General features: G+C 42.8%; 1 protein-coding gene across 3 annotated transcripts in view; it reads left to right on the top strand.

Moving 5' to 3' along the window:
* SERPINI1 (serpin family I member 1) overlaps positions 1 to 14,621 on the top strand; it is an 87,340-nt gene extending 72,719 nt beyond the window's left edge. For all 3 annotated transcript variants that reach the window (XM_044434413.1, XM_044434415.1, XM_044434414.1), the window contains 4 exons: positions 3,171 to 3,268; positions 8,112 to 8,198; positions 12,486 to 12,575; positions 14,262 to 14,621. In XM_044434413.1, the coding sequence (XP_044290348.1) occupies positions 3,171 to 3,268; positions 8,112 to 8,198; positions 12,486 to 12,575; positions 14,262 to 14,338 (352 nt within the window). In that variant the 3' untranslated portion in view covers positions 14,339 to 14,621. The remainder of the gene's footprint in view (positions 1 to 3,170; positions 3,269 to 8,111; positions 8,199 to 12,485; positions 12,576 to 14,261) is intronic.
* The last annotated feature ends 1,815 nt before the right edge of the window (positions 14,622 to 16,436 follow it).

Below are 16,436 nucleotides of genomic sequence, written 5' to 3'. Positions count from 1 at the left end.
GAAAGGTGGGATAACAATGCAATAAGTGAAATAAATAAAGGGACACCAAAACCAAGAGTCAGTGGGCTGGATGGACTGAATGTCATGCATTGATTCAAATGATTGAGCCAGTATTTTAGATCTAGAGACATAAGTATTCAATACTATAGAGGTTTTTTCTGGTATCAGCCCTTCTAGACTGATCTAGTAAGACAGAGATTTTCTTTTAATACCTTCCTGGTAATAACAATCTCCCCCCATCTTTAGAAACTATGGGTTGTGTCCAGTGCAGGGTCATTGAAATGAAAGGGACCTGCATTAGACTAACACTGAATACTGCTAGGCATGCAAATCAGCAAAACACAAACTCACTGAAGTTCACCAGATTCCATCCTGACTTGAGCCCATGTCTGACTGAACACTTCATTTCTTTTCTCTTCTCATGAAAATCCATCCAGATTTTTCCAAATGAGTGCATCTTTGAAATATGCATATTCTTTTCTCATTGACTGAAGTGCATTACCATTCATTTTTCTGAACCAGGCAAATGTCGGTTGCTACATGCTGTCAAACACAATTTTTTTGTTCCACAAGTCACATTGCAAGTCTGGAAATGCACAGATTACATCCAAGTCCATGTTCAATCCAGAAGATATGAACTGATAAAAATGAGCTGAAACAAATTGCTCATGCACCTCTAGATGCAACCTTATATCTGTATAAACGAGCTTCTGGTGGCCTGCTGGCTTTCCCAGCATTCTCCCAAACTAGACAAAATGGGGACTGCCCATAAGTTTTGTCCTGCTCTGTGAGCTGAGGATTTTGTTGGTGCAGGGCACAGAACCCAATGCAGAATAATTATAGTTATGGCTGGCTTAGTTCTTCTTGACCACCATTAAATTCAGTGGGATGGAGCATTGCTGTCTGAGGCATTAGCCTCAGTGATGGCTGATAATTTACAAAGGAGAAGTAATTGCGGAGAAAGGAGCAGAACCGCCCTTTGCTGTGTGCACCCAGCGTACCTCAGAGTCCTTTAATTACTTGCAAAATTATCATTGCGCTCTATTTGTTTAAATATATGTTATCTGAATTGGATTCACCTAAGGCAGTGAACAAAGTACAACCCTAAAAGTGCAATGTAACTTTTCTAATAAGCTTTAAATTCAGAAGAATACAACATGCAGAAAACCCTAACAGAGAACTGAGTGATTAAAATATAATTCAGTCAGTATTTAAAAAAAAAAAAACATTTTCAGAGCTGCAGCAATAAAACCACAATAAAATAACAGCATGAACCAATAAAACACATCAATTAAAAGCTCTTTGAAACAGGTGCATTTCCAGAGCCTTTCTTAACTACTGAGAAAACCAACCAGACATCCCTTAGGACAGAGTTCCACTAGGTGTTATGCATGTAATAACTCCATCCTCACAACCTAGGGAATGCCATGGGATGCCTAATTGTGGTAGGAAACCCTGTTTGGCTTGACTGGCAGTTTTAAAGCCCATTTAAAGTATGCCGCAGGGATGGGACAGCGGAGGGGGAACAGTTTCCGACAGCAGTCCTCTGTTTTACATCTTGTGTGATTGAGGAGCACGCTCCACCAACCCCTGCCTGCTAGATTGAGTGTTCTTTGCTTTTCTGTTGACATCTTTCAGAGAAGGTATTTGATAGCCCGCACCCATAGCCTGACCATCTGGATTGCTAAGGAATTCTGTTCATATCCTCCGCTCCTGGGCTATGTGCTTCTCCCATGCCTTCTGCCATGACTGTCAGTGGAACGGAAAGTCTTCATAAAGAATGTTCCTGTCATTCTAATAAAGCCTTTGAGTTCCAGAAACGTTTTCAGCGGTGCGGCTTTGTCTGGGTGACATGCCTCTGTGACTTTTTTAATCTGCCTTCCACCTTTTCTCACTGTTGCTTTTCATGCAAATTCGTTCTCCATAGGAGTCCAGATGGGCAGGAATTTTTGTTTTTCTTTGTAGGCTTCATAGATCAAATCCCTGTTGATTTTATTCCTTCTAACAGCTTTTACTGTCTATTATTTCTGTGCATCTATATGCCTATGCAGTACCCAGTTTGGGGCTGAAATCCTGATTGCAGCCACATGTTCAGAGGAGGAGTTTGTTTATTAGATGATACTCTAATGAGGCAGGACTGTTGCTTCCCCAGTTCTGAAGCCGACTGAAGTTGTACAAGTGCAGGTTTTCCACTCCTGACCTACAGTAACCAAGTTTAGATAGGGATGAAGAACTCCCAGCCTGCTGGACAAATTTGCCCATCAGTCTAGCCCTTCTAGCCCATAGGACTTCAGGCATGGCCCTTTCCCCAAGCTGAACCCCCTCGGAAAGGAGAGGGGGTGGACAGGTGACTCATCCATGACTGAGACTATCTTGCCTCTTCCTGCTGTTGCATTTGCGGATTCTCTGACCAAGGCAAGGCTGGCTTTGAAGACATCTTTTCACAAGGAAGTGGCTGGCTTTGGGCAGAAGGTTGGCCTTTTGGCCAACTGAACTCTTCTAGCTCTGTTTCCCACAGAGAATGGGCCCTCCTTTGAAATACTGACTGTGGATTTCTAATCTTTTACATCTTCCTAGAGGTTTCAACAAGAACTGTACATTGGTTTGTGTTTCTTATCATAGTATTCCCATTAAAAGAAAAAAACCCATTATTAAAATCATGATTGCTATCTGAAAGTCCAAATGCTATTCTTTTGAAGGAATAGCTGTTCTTTATGTACTTGCTTTGGTTTTTAGTCATACTCTTAACTGTTTTCTGACAGTCTCCTTCCCCTTCTTCTTTCTTTAGAATTTCACTCTTGTATGATGCTTTAAAAGTGACCATTTCATTTGGTTTCACAAGAATACCCCATTTTCTCCTAGTTCTGTTGACTCAGAGTCTTTTGCTAGGACTTTTGTACATGGCTGCAAAAAATTAGTCTCAAAATATTCCTTCCAACAAGGCAGTGCCCAGCAGTAAGCTAGTGACAATTGTACGCTCAATAAATATGATTGATCACTTTTTAAATGTGTTTTTTCTTCCCTTATTTTGAGCTACCTGAATGCCTTACAGGCTGCTTCTATATCAGCACAGGTTTTTTTCCTGTTTCACTAGTGACAACTTATAAATATATTCCTGTGGATGGAAAGAGAGTTGAGATTTTCAGTCTCTCTGTGTATATGCTCTCTAGGTTCTCCATAGAACAGGAAATTGATCTGAAGGATGTTCTGAAAGGCCTTGGGATCACAGAAGTATTCAGTCGAAGTGCTGATCTCACTGCAATGTCTGGTAAGAGTATTGTTGACCATCTTTTGGTTTCTTGTATAATTCAAAACAGTTTAACTGTATGGTCCATAAAATGTGAGTTATATACATATACTTAAATTGTGTGTGTGCAATGTTCACAACCAGGGAAAGGCAAAATGTGTTCCTCCCTCAGCCTGTGCAGCCCCATGATGCTACCATGTGAAACGTGGCTTTAGAGCTCTTATGGCCAACTGGTAGTTTCATAGCAGAATCATCGTCACAGCTAGGAGGGGATGGAAACCACCCCCACCACCCACTGACAAAAGGCCAGCCATTTTAGAGATCATGGTTGAACCCAAATGGTTCAGGAAAGAGGGCTTACCATTCTTGTGGGGGTATACAGCTCACCATTTCTTTTTGCCTCCTGTTTAAACTTTTAATACGTGTTGAAGCTGCCAGCAGTGTCAGCTGAACTCTCTGTGCCACAGCTGTCTTCTGCTACCAGCCAGATGTGTTGGAGTACAACTCCCAGGGACCCTGCCTGGCTGGGAATGATGGAAGTTGCACTCTGAATACACCCAGAATGTGCCAGGGATGGGGAAGGTTGGCTTTGGGCTTTAACCAGTCACTAGCCATGCCTGTCTCCATTAATGTTTCTGGCTCCCATCTTCAATTAAGTACTGTGCTGCTTGTTGCAGCTCTCATTTATGGATTTCTCTGCCTTTGGCCCTGTGCACTTTTCACCTGGAGCATGAAGCTGATTTTTATTGGGCAGTTCAAGTTGGCAATAAGCGCTCTGCTGGGAGATGGCTTATAGCCAACAGCAGTAATCAGCAGATACCTTCAAGGTCAGTGCCATGCTGGTACAGAGCCGTAGCTGCGGTGGGGGCAGATGGGTTTTCTTTCCTGTTGCACGTTCCACAACTAGCCAGATTATGCTGATATCTCACTGACACTCATTTCCCCACGATTGATTTTCAGTGAGCCGCTTACTTTCTCAGTTTGAGTTGGAAAAGGTCCAGGGAAGGGCAACTGAAATACCAAGGGGCTGAAGCAGCTCCCCTGTGAGGGGAAGCTCACAGAGAAAGAAGTGTGGAAGGCAGGAGGTGTGAAGCCAGCATACCAGCATAGCATTCACTTTACTCCCTTGGAGTAAGGCTTAGGAAAGGCATTTCAATCTTCTTGTGACTGGGAAACCATCAAAGAGTCAGTATCTGGGGGGAGGGAAGGGAAGGGAAGGGAAGGGAAGGGAAGGGAAGGGAAGGGAAGGGAAGGGAAGGGAAGGGCTATCTGCAGAACCCCAGGAAAACAGGTTAGGACCCCAGAAGGATGAAATTTGGCCCATGGGCCTCAGAGACTGTGGTTATTGATGATAATAGAGCTAGGGATCTGTTAGCATTTTACGTTCGTTAGGGTTTGTAGAAGGTGACAACCTGGCAGGTGAGGGATAAGAAAAAGAAGGACAATAGGGATGGAGAAGAAATTGGATGGAGAACAGAACAGAAGAAGCAATACAGCCAAGATGGCTGCCCAAGTTGCTCTCTGTAGAGGACCTTCTGCCTTGTAGGATTTCACTTTTGCCTCCACTTAGATTCTGCTTCTGTAGTTCTAAACAAAGAAAATATACGTCATTCCCATAGCTTACCAGGTTGCTGAAGGTGTCCAAGAATTCCAAACATGCAAGCATGGCTAGCGGTAGAAGAAGAAAGATCTTTCCTTCATAACCAGCAAAGAATATATAAAGCTGATGGGGAGAAGGATGGGGCAATGATCCCCTCCCTCCAAGAATCCTTGGTAGAAGGCAATCTTTTTCTAGCCTGCTGAGCAACTAAAAGCCTGCAGTTCCGGCTTCCCTTCTGGTGCAGCCAGTCTGGTAACAAGCTAGAAGAAGATGTTTTGCAGGCCAGTATCTTCTGTGGCCTCATTTACAAGGCTGTATAATAGGCACATCATAAGTTGCCAATGGTTTCCCATTGTTGGGGTAAAGAGGATCCTTGGAAGGTAGGAACCTCCTTACCTAGTTCTCCTTCCTGAAGGTCCAAGTAAGGAAAAGCTAAGTTATACAACAAATGGATTTGTTAGAAAAAGACGAAAATTACACAGTCTGCAGACCAGGAGGCACATGGTGAGAGAGTCTTCCCAAACTGCTCAACACCCTGGTTCAAGGGCAGTGCCACTCTGACCTGAACTAATGTAATATGCTGTGCCTTCAGTGGTCAGATAGAAAACAATATGCTAGGATATGATCAAATAAGGAGCTCATCCCAACATTTTCCTCTTCTGCACATGTGCAGCAGAATTACCTGCAGAGGCCTCCTGACATCACTTCCCAGGGGATTGCGGGAGGTTGGGCCACTGAGAACAGTTTATCCAATACCACACAAAGGAAACTAGATGCACTTTTGCTTGCTATTCCTGGAACCTTTCGCAACTCAGAGAAGCAGGGAGCAAAGAACAAACTGAAAGGAGCGGCATGCCTTTTGGTAAGGGTAGGCAAGGAAGCAATCATGTGATGTTGAACATGTGGTCCTTGGGATTTCACAGCTACATTCATGTGAAAGGGAGCAACTGGATTGGTTCTTTTGAGTGGAGAAATCTCTCCACGGTTGCTATTCATGTTAGAGAGAAGAAAGAATATTTGCTATTAAAGAATAAATTCTGATAAGGCACCCATTTCTGATGGCACCATGGAAACACCAGTAGTTATTGTAGAGAAATGCAATGAGGCCTGACAACTTTTCATTCAAAACTGTGAATTTTAGAGATGAAAATCTACCTTTTAGACCTGATGTGTACTAGACATTAACACCAGGCATGGCCCATCTGCAGTTTTGGTGCTGCAATGCAGCAAAACAAAGCAGCAGATCAACAGTATCTTCCTCTGGCAAGTGTCATGATGATGTATGGAGAAAATGAATTCTTGAGTGCCTTTGCAAGAGATAGCCAGTCCCTGAAGCTGAGATGTTGGGAAGAGTCCACAAAGGAGGTCTGCTTTCCAGGACCGTCTGTCCATTGTCAGAGGCTGAACGCTGGGCAGGATGGATCTTTTCCACAGTTCATTTGTTCTTACACAACTTTTATTTAGCTCCTGTAAAAAGGGCTGATGCAGCAAAGTGTCAGATTGGGCTATAAAGCATGAAAAGCAGCAGATGCATTGAATTAGCTTTGCATTGCATCCAAGAGATGAACATTTTCTTGAAGATTTAATACTTTCTAACTCTTTTTACCTTACGAAAACCAGGAGAGAACTTTAAACCCACACACCTGTTTTACCCGAACAAATTAACTCCTCCACCATTTAAAGATTAAGTTGTTTATAGAGGAACGTGAAGCATTAAGCACCGAGAAGATTAATGGGCTCCACAGCAGCGCTCTTAATTTTTCTTCATGAATAAAGGAGACATCCCAGGTGGTGTTGAAAAGGTTGTTCACAGTTTGCTATATTAAATTAAATACCCAGCTATAATTTTGAAGTAGTGTTTTTGAAGCACCATCTTTAAAATACTTGAAGCTCTTGCCTTGATGTAGTAAATGCAGGGCTTTGTTTATTTTCATCTCTCACAAATGCAACTTTACTTTTTAATTATTATCTGGAGGAGAAAACAAAAAGGGATGCAAGATCTTCTCTTTCCTCCCCTAAGCGGGCAGGCTAATACATGCAAGTATATAAATGATTTCTCATGTGCTCAAAACACTTCTTCACAATTTAGGGATGGATGATCAAATCACTTTTGTGCAACAGCCTTTGGTGTCTTTTGAGTCTGTGCTGATGAATTGGGTTGTTAGTGTCTGTTCCTCATAGGATTGATTGGTTGAATGGTTTGGATTTAGAGGGGAAGTGACAAGCTCAGTAGCAGACAAAATACTTAGCATGCAAACAGTTCCGAGTTGAATCCCAATCAGCTTGTTTAAAGACAACAAACAAACAGGTCCCAGGTGATGGGAAGACTAGGAAAAACCTGGAAAGATGGGAAACTACTGCCAGTCAGGTGGGTAGTTCTGATTCAGATGGGCCAAGGCACCTTCATATGTTTTATTGACCCACCCAATTCCTGGAGCTTTCAGCAGGTTAAACTTAATTGTACTCAGCAGAAACTCAAACTAGACAAGGCAATAGAGAGCACCATAAGAGTGCAGGTCAGTACCGGAGAGATTTACTGGAGCAGAACTATTGCAGGACATTCCTTTAACAATCCATAGCAAAGTTGCTGGGAACATTTTTGCAAAGGATACATGACCCAAGAGGTCCAGGAGATGCTTGGAGAAGATGACTGATTCTTATTTCCCCTTCAGGGCTTGTGTAGATCTCGCTGGCTGACCCTCCCCCACAGGGGCAACCCTGAGAGTGGAACTCCCAGAGGTGCCGAAAGGGAAGAGGAGGAGTACCTAGTTTGGGTTCAACCATTTTCTTGACATGAGCAGATGTTATGCTTCCGAACTCACTAGAGGGCTTTTAGAGTTTTGTAGCTGTAAAGCAGGATAAAGATCTGCCTGGTGTTTTGGAGCCTGAAGGCATGAAGGGAAGGGCCAGGTTCATAAGTAGGTGTGGTTAGGATGTTGTGCACAGCTGTTGTGTGCAAAGGGTGTGATCCAGCCTTCCCCAATTTAGGGCCTTCTAGATGCATTGCAATGTCACTCCCATAATTCCCTTTGACCACGCTGGCTAGAAATTATGGGAGCTGCAGTCCAGCATAATTTAGTATGTCAGGGAAGGCCACAGTAATCTATGTCACATAAAGGAAGAGCCTCCATCCCATTATTGATCTCCATGGCTGTAGATATCTGCCCAAAGCTTGTTTTAACACTCTTGCTGGAATCAGACAATCAGTTGGTGGAAATATGCAGTGTATTGCTTATTATCCTCTGATTTTTGTTCCTCTTCCAGACAACAAAGAGCTTTACCTTTCAAAAGCAGTTCACAAGTCTGTCCTCGAAGTTAATGAAGAAGGCTCTGAAGCTGCTGCTGCTTCAGGTATACACCATCTAAAACAGTGGACTAAATTATAAACACCACCTCTTAGCTGGTTGTGGGCATCAGGTCAACCATGAGCTTCCTGAGTTGGCATTATTTATTATTTTCTTATTTACTGAATTGGTTTGGAAACCGCCCAATGGCATCACATGCTCTGGGTGGCATTAGACATTTTTATATGGAATAATGACACTGGTCAATTTTACAGGATTTCTATAAGGATTAGAAATGGATGGATAGGTGAGTTGATGGATGGGTGGATGAGAGAGAAAGGAAGGTTTCTGAGCTTGTGTGTGTGTGAAGTTTGTTGGGCACACTAGAAAAATCCTCCTCCTCATCCTCATCATCAAATTACCATTGTGTTATCAAACTGGGGTAGACAACAAGTTCCCCAAAGGCTGTGTGCACACCCTTGGCCTCTAGTAAATCCCCACAGCACTAAAACTTGGCAGCAGCAAAGCTAAAGGAGTTCTTTTGAAGCTGATGGGGCTTCTTTGCCAGGGAAATCCAGTGGCTGGAAAGGGGTCTCAGACCAACTGAAGCTGCCCACCCCCTCCCTGCATTAAATTAACAGACCCTGTTTGAATCAATGTAAATAGCATGTGAAATATGAGGATAAGCTATTGGTTTGGCCCAACCAGGTCTCAGCCTGGTTCATACCAGGAAGCCTCCTGTGCAGCTGGGCAGCACACCTCTCGAAATCCATATAGTAGGATTCTTGGAAGAAGACTGTAGAATGTAATCACCCTATCTTGTTTTGCCTTTTTGGAATAGCATGCAAGAGAAGGGGTCACCTCACTCATTTCCACAGCAGCCCTAGGAAAGAATGACTAATTGGCCCAAGGTCACTCTGTGCTTCATTACTAAGTAGCAATTTGAACACTTATTGACTCAGTCAGAGCCCAGCGCCCTTCAGGAATGCTCCACTCAGATTCTAACACTTGACGCACATGGCAGAGAAGGGAATGTCCTGGGTCTACCACAGAAAGAGGATTGCCAGTCTGATAAGTGTATAAACCACAGAACCATCTTTCATCCTCTGATTCTCATCTGTCAAGAAAATGTGAGGCTTCTCTACCAGACTGTTGTGACGTTCAGCAAGGCAAACAACTCTGTCGCATTGCATGCCTTGAAAATGCTGTTTAGGGGCGAGTTGGTCATTACCTGGGGCACACTATTTTTTCTAAGCATTCTAGCCCTTTGCACAGGTTTGCATTGGGCACTAGGTAGGCTGAGAGCTCATTTAGAACTCAGCTTCACTTGTACAACCATCTTTTGGCACGTTTGCATACTGTCTGAAGCAGTCATGAAGGACAAATAAAGAATAACAACACCTTGATAGAATGCCTCAGAAGACACCATGGTAGCTACTGTCTGAAGATGATGTGGAAAATTGAACCAACCCATGTTTTCTTAATGCAAGTGTCACAAGTAGCATATTACTATTTGTTGTGGGTATGGGGACATTTTCTCTCAGAACAGATTGCTGAAGATTTCATGCCGACCCTTGAATCTGGGCAGTGTTTGTTTTGCCCCAGGAATAATTTGCTGATTGGTCACCTGATCCTACAACTTTCTTATTCCTGTACATTCAGGACTCTGCCTTAGGTGCATCATAAATCTAAATTCTTGAGCTAGGAGAAAGATCCACAGCTGATTGTCTTCCTTTATTTGTTTCCACTGGGGCTTTAAAGGCTTGCAAGGGGCTGCACCAGCACAGTAGCAGCAAGGGAATGGAGCTGTATAACAGTACCAGTGTGAGATGATTTTAAAAATCCCTTTGTTGGAGCCTCCATTGCAACTGTGGGACCAAGCACTGAATCAGTCTGCCAGAAATGTTTGTTTCCACATGAGCTGGAAATGGCACAGCGATGTAATTGTGCTTAAGATGTGGCCACTGTTTATGAATGAACAGCAAGATTACGGAAGGACCAGGTGGCAGAACCATTTGTTTGTCGCTTGTAAATATTGACTTTGCCCACCAGCAAGTAATTTTTGTCTCTTCATCCATTTGGATCATGAACTGATCTCCCCAGGTAGTTTTTGTTTCCCCCAAGGAAAAAAGCAACATTCTTCCTAGTGAGCCCTATTCATAACTATAACCCTGATCAGAAACCCACATTCCCCAAGTGAGGATTACTGTCATGTCTGGGCAGGCATGGACATTATTTTTCTTCTTGTTCTTTCTTTAGCCATATGTAAGTGCAACAATAGTAGGAGTTAATAAAATGCTTCAAAAATATAAAGCTTCAGAGTTATTAAAGGCTACCAAATTTAATTAAGATCAAATCCTGCCTTGTTGCTAATATGTTTGGCCCACAATATTTCTTTTATATACCAGATATTAAAAATGAAACCTGTTTGCTGTAGAACCTTTCAGTAAGAAATATCTAGGGAATATACATGTTTAGAACTTGCTCTTCCAGTTATTCTCCTGTTCAGTCTGTTGTCCAAGTCATTTCTGTTCTGTTCAGTCTCAAAGTCGTGCCCAACCCATCATGACCCCCATGGACAACATTCCTCCAGGCTATCCTGTGCTCCACCATCTCCTGGAGTCCACACAGCCCCACACCCACCACCCCAGTGACCCCATCTAGGCACCTCAACCTCTGCCTTTCCCTTCTCCTTTTGCTGTCGATCATTCCCAGCATCAGGGACTTCTCCAGTGAGTCCTTCCTTCTCATTAGGTGGCCAAAGCATTTGAGTTTAGGTGGCCAAAGCATCTTCAATATCTGTCCTTCTAAAGAACAGTCATGGTTGATTTAGAATTGACTGATTTGATTTCTTTGCGGTCCAAAGGACTCTTGGGAGTCTTCTCCAGCACCTCAATTCAAAGGTGTCAGTTCTTCCTTATGCTCCAACTCTCACAGCCATATGTTACAACTGGGAAAACCACAGCTTTGACTATATGAACTTTTGTTGGCAGGGTGATGTCTCTGCTTTTTAGTATGCTGCCTAGATTTGCCGTAGCTTTTCTCTCAAGGAGCAAGTGTCTTTTAATTTCTTGGCTGCAGTCACCGTCTGCAGTGATCTTGGAGCCCAAGAAAATAAAATCTTTCATTACCTCAATTTCTTCCCCATCTATTTTCCAGGAAATGATAGGACCAGATGTCATGATCTTAGTTTTCTAAATGTTGAGTTTCAAGCCAACTTTTGTGCTCTTTCACCTGCATCAAGAGGCGCTTTAGTTCCTCTTCATGTTCTGCTATTAGAGTAGTATTATCTTTTAGGTTGACCATAAGCTATTAACTATTGTGGTCCTTCCGTAGCAGCTCGATCACAAAAGCAAAGATTTCCCCTGAAAGAAGTAGCAGGTAACTGTAGTCTTCTTTAGGTATCCAGAATTCTGAATAATTTTGGGTACAAAATATTGGACTGATGGGAGTTTGGTCTGAGGTAGCAGGTTTTATATGAAGGACTGGAGAATAGGAACAAATCTTCATAAGCTGGTCATCCAGTTTCTTAACTGTGGTTGACGTTTTATCTGTACCATATCCTAAAAATGTAAACTTTGCAGTAGAAGTGTCATTATTTACCTTCATTTTTATACTGTCCCATAGCTGAGGCTCTCTCAGTATTACCAGCCATAAACCCACCAATGCAATTGCATCTATTCTAAGTATCTAGAGTAAGCCTCAAATGTTTTTTGCTCCTGCCAACCTTGCAGTTCAAAAGCATGCAAATGCAAGTACATAAACAGGTACCACTTTGGTGGGCAGGTATCTAGAAAAAGCCTGAAATGTTTTTAGAGAAACCTATTCAGAATTTGCATTTATTTGCACTGAAATCCCTTGGCTTACAATTTATATTTCCAGAATATAAGATGGGGCTGTGGGGAACAATCACAGTAAATTCAGAATTAACGCAGAGTGTGTTTCATCCAATGCGCTCCACCTCTGCCTAGTGCAACCCATGTTGGGTGGCAAGACTGTCAAAGCATAATGCATTTCCTGCAAAAGGGAATGGCTGTCATAACTCTCCATCCAAGTTCTGCCTCTTCGTAAGTTATAAGCTGTTCCCCCAGCAGTAGAAATAAATTCTACTGCTCCCAGTTGTTAATCATTCACAGAGCATAACTAGACACATCCATTTCTTTCCAAGTCTCTCTTCATTTTACATTAGATTGCTAGCTGTGTATCTTGTTGACAACCTGTTTTGGCATGGTAAGTTTTTAATTTCTGTTCACATGCTTTGAGTATGTCATTAATGGGGTGACACAGAAGGGGGGGAAGGAACATGATGTTTACTTCAGACTTTGTCTCCTCGTCTTGCCTTTGCCCTCCCCAGGAATGATTGCCATTAGCAGAATGGCAGTGCTGTATCCTCAGGTGATAGTGGATCATCCCTTTTTCTTTGTGATTCGGAACAGAAGGACAGGTGAGTACATCAGTTTCGCTTCTGTTGTTGTTGTTGTTGTTGCTCCTACTGGATCTTCACTAAGAAGCAGCCCTATGCTTCATCAGATTATTTGTCCATCCAGTCCAATGTTGTCTACTCTGGCAGCGGTTCTCTCTGGCCTCCAGCAGAATGACAGCTTTCTGATCACCTGCTACCTGATTCCTTTAATTGGAAATGCCAGGAATCAAATTTCAGATATGCAGCCCACTTAGGTACTGCCTGAGTTATGCAATGCAATGATCCACACTCAGGAATTGAGTACGGGTTGAGAATTGGTATAGTTGAAGCATGGCCTGTGGCTGAAATGTGAGCTATTCTGTATAACACAAGAATCCATCTTTCAAGATCAACCCACAGTGAATTCATAACCCACACTCCAGGTTTATCATGTTGTCTGAACCTAGTTACTGGATTCAAAAGGACTTAGAGTTGTGCAAATAGCAATTTGCACAAAGATGCCTGACAGAAAGGTGAAGCGAAAGCCTCTTTTATCCCTCACTCCGATCATGACCTATTGGAGAAACTTAAAACTCTCCACATGTAGCCCCAGTAATCCTGATAAATAGTGTTATTTCTCCTCTGTTTTTATAGTGATCTCTTTTCCTCTGCACAGCTGATTAATGATCAGCTGGGTGGTGGGGAGAAATGGACAGAGGCAATGTGTGTTCCGTGGAACTCAGGTTACCTGTATGTCAACTGTATTCTCTAAAAAATTGCAATCTTAGCCAATGGGAAAGCATGAAATTCAGGAAACAGCAGAGTCACTTGCACCTACAAGTTTATCAAAATCTGCCCTTTGCAAATGTCTGTTGCATGGCCATTCCTGGAGATGGATAGGTTTTTTCTGGCAGTTAGGATAAATGTGATCACACTCCTTCCTCTACACAAGGCATCATTGGAACCCATTCATAGCTGAAATCTGAATAGTGCTGGAACAGAAGAATGTGATGGTCAACCTGTGCCTGCATTACTACAAAAAGTATGCAACCTGAGACTCGGAACAAATGTGTCACATCGACAGTCTAATCCAAGTATATCGGCCTCAACTCTTTACAACTTCCAAGAGTATTGGAAACCAGTGACTGGGCATTAATCATTTAGCATTGTATAGTTCTAATCACGTAGGACAATCAGCCATGGAAGAAGACCATTTGTTCTGAATAGTTCTCTCAGTGGTGAATAGATAATTCTCCTTTGGGAAATGTCATGAGATGCAAGATGGCCACAATTGGTTCTCCTAGTGATTTTTATGAAAAGCAGCTCCAGAGGTGGATATGGCCACTTGGCTTGAAGCTTTTCTTCACTCATCTCAAAATGTTGCTGCTGTTCTTTAAAGGGAGAAGGGGCAGGTACCCATCTGCATCTGTCTCTTTCACTGTTCCAAGGCCACTAGCAGTATTAAGAGGCTAATTCTGCCAGGAAAACTATGTCATGGAAGAGTTAGCCTACTCTGCAGATTGGAGGCCCTACAGCTGTTCTTTATTCAAGTGAAAGCCATCAGGACAACCCATCATGAGGTCCCTCCTGCTGTTTGCATTTTGACCACGATTTTTCCTCTCTTGAATAGCTAAAGAAATACTAGATTTCTCCATATTTGTATCTTATAAAAATGCCCTTCTTTAGCCACCTTCCCTTTCTGTATTTATCTCTTTCTTATTCCTTTAGGTACCATCCTTTTCATGGGGAGAGTTATGCACCCAGAAGCGATGAATTCAAGTGCCCATGACTTTGAAGAACTTTAATATCTCCACAGGTTCACACGCCCACACACAGACACACAGAAAATAAGCACACTGAGTTGCAATTGATGTATTTAAGGTTTGCTGTGTGGTTTTCTCTCTCTCTCTTTCTCTTTTGCAATGTTACCACTGTTTAAAAAGAAAAGAAAAACGATTTCCAGATCTAACTTCAGCTAGAAATTGCAGACCACAGTTGTGGAAGAAAAGCTTTCAGTATTAAAGTGAATGGTGTTGTCCTTGTGATTTGTTGTGTTGGTCCTTTAAAATAAAGACCATATCCATGTCAGCGCCCACACGTCCTGTCTCAGTGAACTGTAAGACTGACTTCTCTGTCTGATCCATTCATTCCCAGACTTGATGCTCAAGCACACTTAACTCCCATGGGGGGAATGAAGAGTATGCTAAGGGAAATAGGCATCTGTGAACCCAAGGGTTCTTCCAGACAAAGCCTTTATCATGCAATCTTGCTGATACATTCATGGAATGACTGTGTTCTGCTAATTTTCCCACTGCTCTGTTTGTCTTTCCCCTTTCCATTAAAACAAATAAAGAAGCAAGCACCTGTCAAGGAGAGAAACAGCAAAACAGTTACCCAATGCCTGTTCACTGCTAACTGCTGGATCCTTTCATCTGGAAACATCCCAAGCACTCACCCATGGAGCAGGAGACCCACTGGATCTCATCATGAGTCACTGCTTAACCCAACCTCTGCACCAGATTCTTGCTACCTCCAGATTTGGGGGCGAATTTACTTTCTCATCACCACCAACTACTCTTGCTCCTCACTAACACTGCAAGGCATGGCATCTGCTGCTGCTTTTCCTCCCCACCACCATTGCGGGCAGGCAATGATTGCAATAATCACAAGGAGGAGCAACTCCAGGGGCTATTGCTGGTGAGTCCCAGCTGGCTTTCAGCAGATACCCATCTCATGCCTGCCTTTGATGTTAGCCCTGACTGACCTCCCAGTTCAGGAGAGTAGGTTTTTAAGAGTAACTGCCTGAGAATATTATGGGCATTCTCTCAGAGAGTGGGGGTGGGGGACTGCTGTTGCTGTCTGCCATTTTGTCTTCCCCAGAAAGCCCCAGAGCAATAGTCCCCTTCATAGAAAGAATAGAGCTGTGAGCCCATGTGGCTCCCTCAATTTCTGAGGCTGTGTGGAAACACTGGACTTGCCCCTGGTGTTCATGCAGGTTCTGGGCGGTGTGGAAATTCGCTATACAAAGGCTTTTCTTCACAGTCTTAAAGTGTGAACAACAGGCAGAGCCAATCATTTTGAAAGTTGACTCAACACTAGTAATTATATTAGATTGGATGGGATGGTCCAGTTGTTCTAGATGTTCAGCAGAAATCCACAACCTCAGAGGGAACTCTTAGTTGTTTCCCTGCTTCCTCTAGGCCTGGGGAAGAAACCGTACGCAAGTGTATGCAGAAACATGGAGAGCCAGTGAGAATCTTTGGTTCTTTGGTGTTTAATTCTTAGTTTTACACAGCCTCAAGGTAAAATTTTCTAGGTATGATTGAGGTGTGTTTGCTGTTTTATTTCTGGGAACACCATTCTTCAGCTTTTAGAAGCTCAGGAGCCTCTGCTTGAAACAGAGTAGCTGCCATTGTAAATTGCAAAAGCTACTAATTGATGGAGGTGGGAGTTAATAATTTATCAGAATTTAATGCATTTCTTTCCTGAAAGCAGTTTACAGGAATTCACATGATTCCTTCAGCAATGCCTTAGATTACTCATGAAAAGTAGCAAAGGAACATTGCTATGGGGCTTGGTTGCAGTTGCACAGACAGATCACCGTGGCTTTGCATTCTGTTGAAAGCAACGGGTCACAAGTTAAAGGCAAACCTGCTTTGATTCCAGTGTTGCTTAGTCACAACTAATGTCAGCTACAATCTATGAGAGTCATATATTTAATTCAGCCCTCCGTTGAACTCTTACTGATAATGTGTCTGGTGCAAATATACTAGCATGCAAAAGCTGGATTTCCCCACTGCAGCTCCCACTGCATTTACTATGGATCTCGTCTTTCTTTCTGAGGACACTGAACACATTTAAAGGCAACCACGTTAATGCTTGGGAAGAATGAGTGCAAGCTTA

This window comes from Varanus komodoensis, unplaced genomic scaffold (assembly GCF_004798865.1).
Source record: "Varanus komodoensis strain SLA01 unplaced genomic scaffold, ASM479886v1 scaffold28, whole genome shotgun sequence".
Taxonomy (NCBI): Eukaryota; Metazoa; Chordata; class Lepidosauria; order Squamata; family Varanidae; genus Varanus; species Varanus komodoensis.
This window is presented reverse-complemented; position numbering and strand designations above follow the sequence as displayed.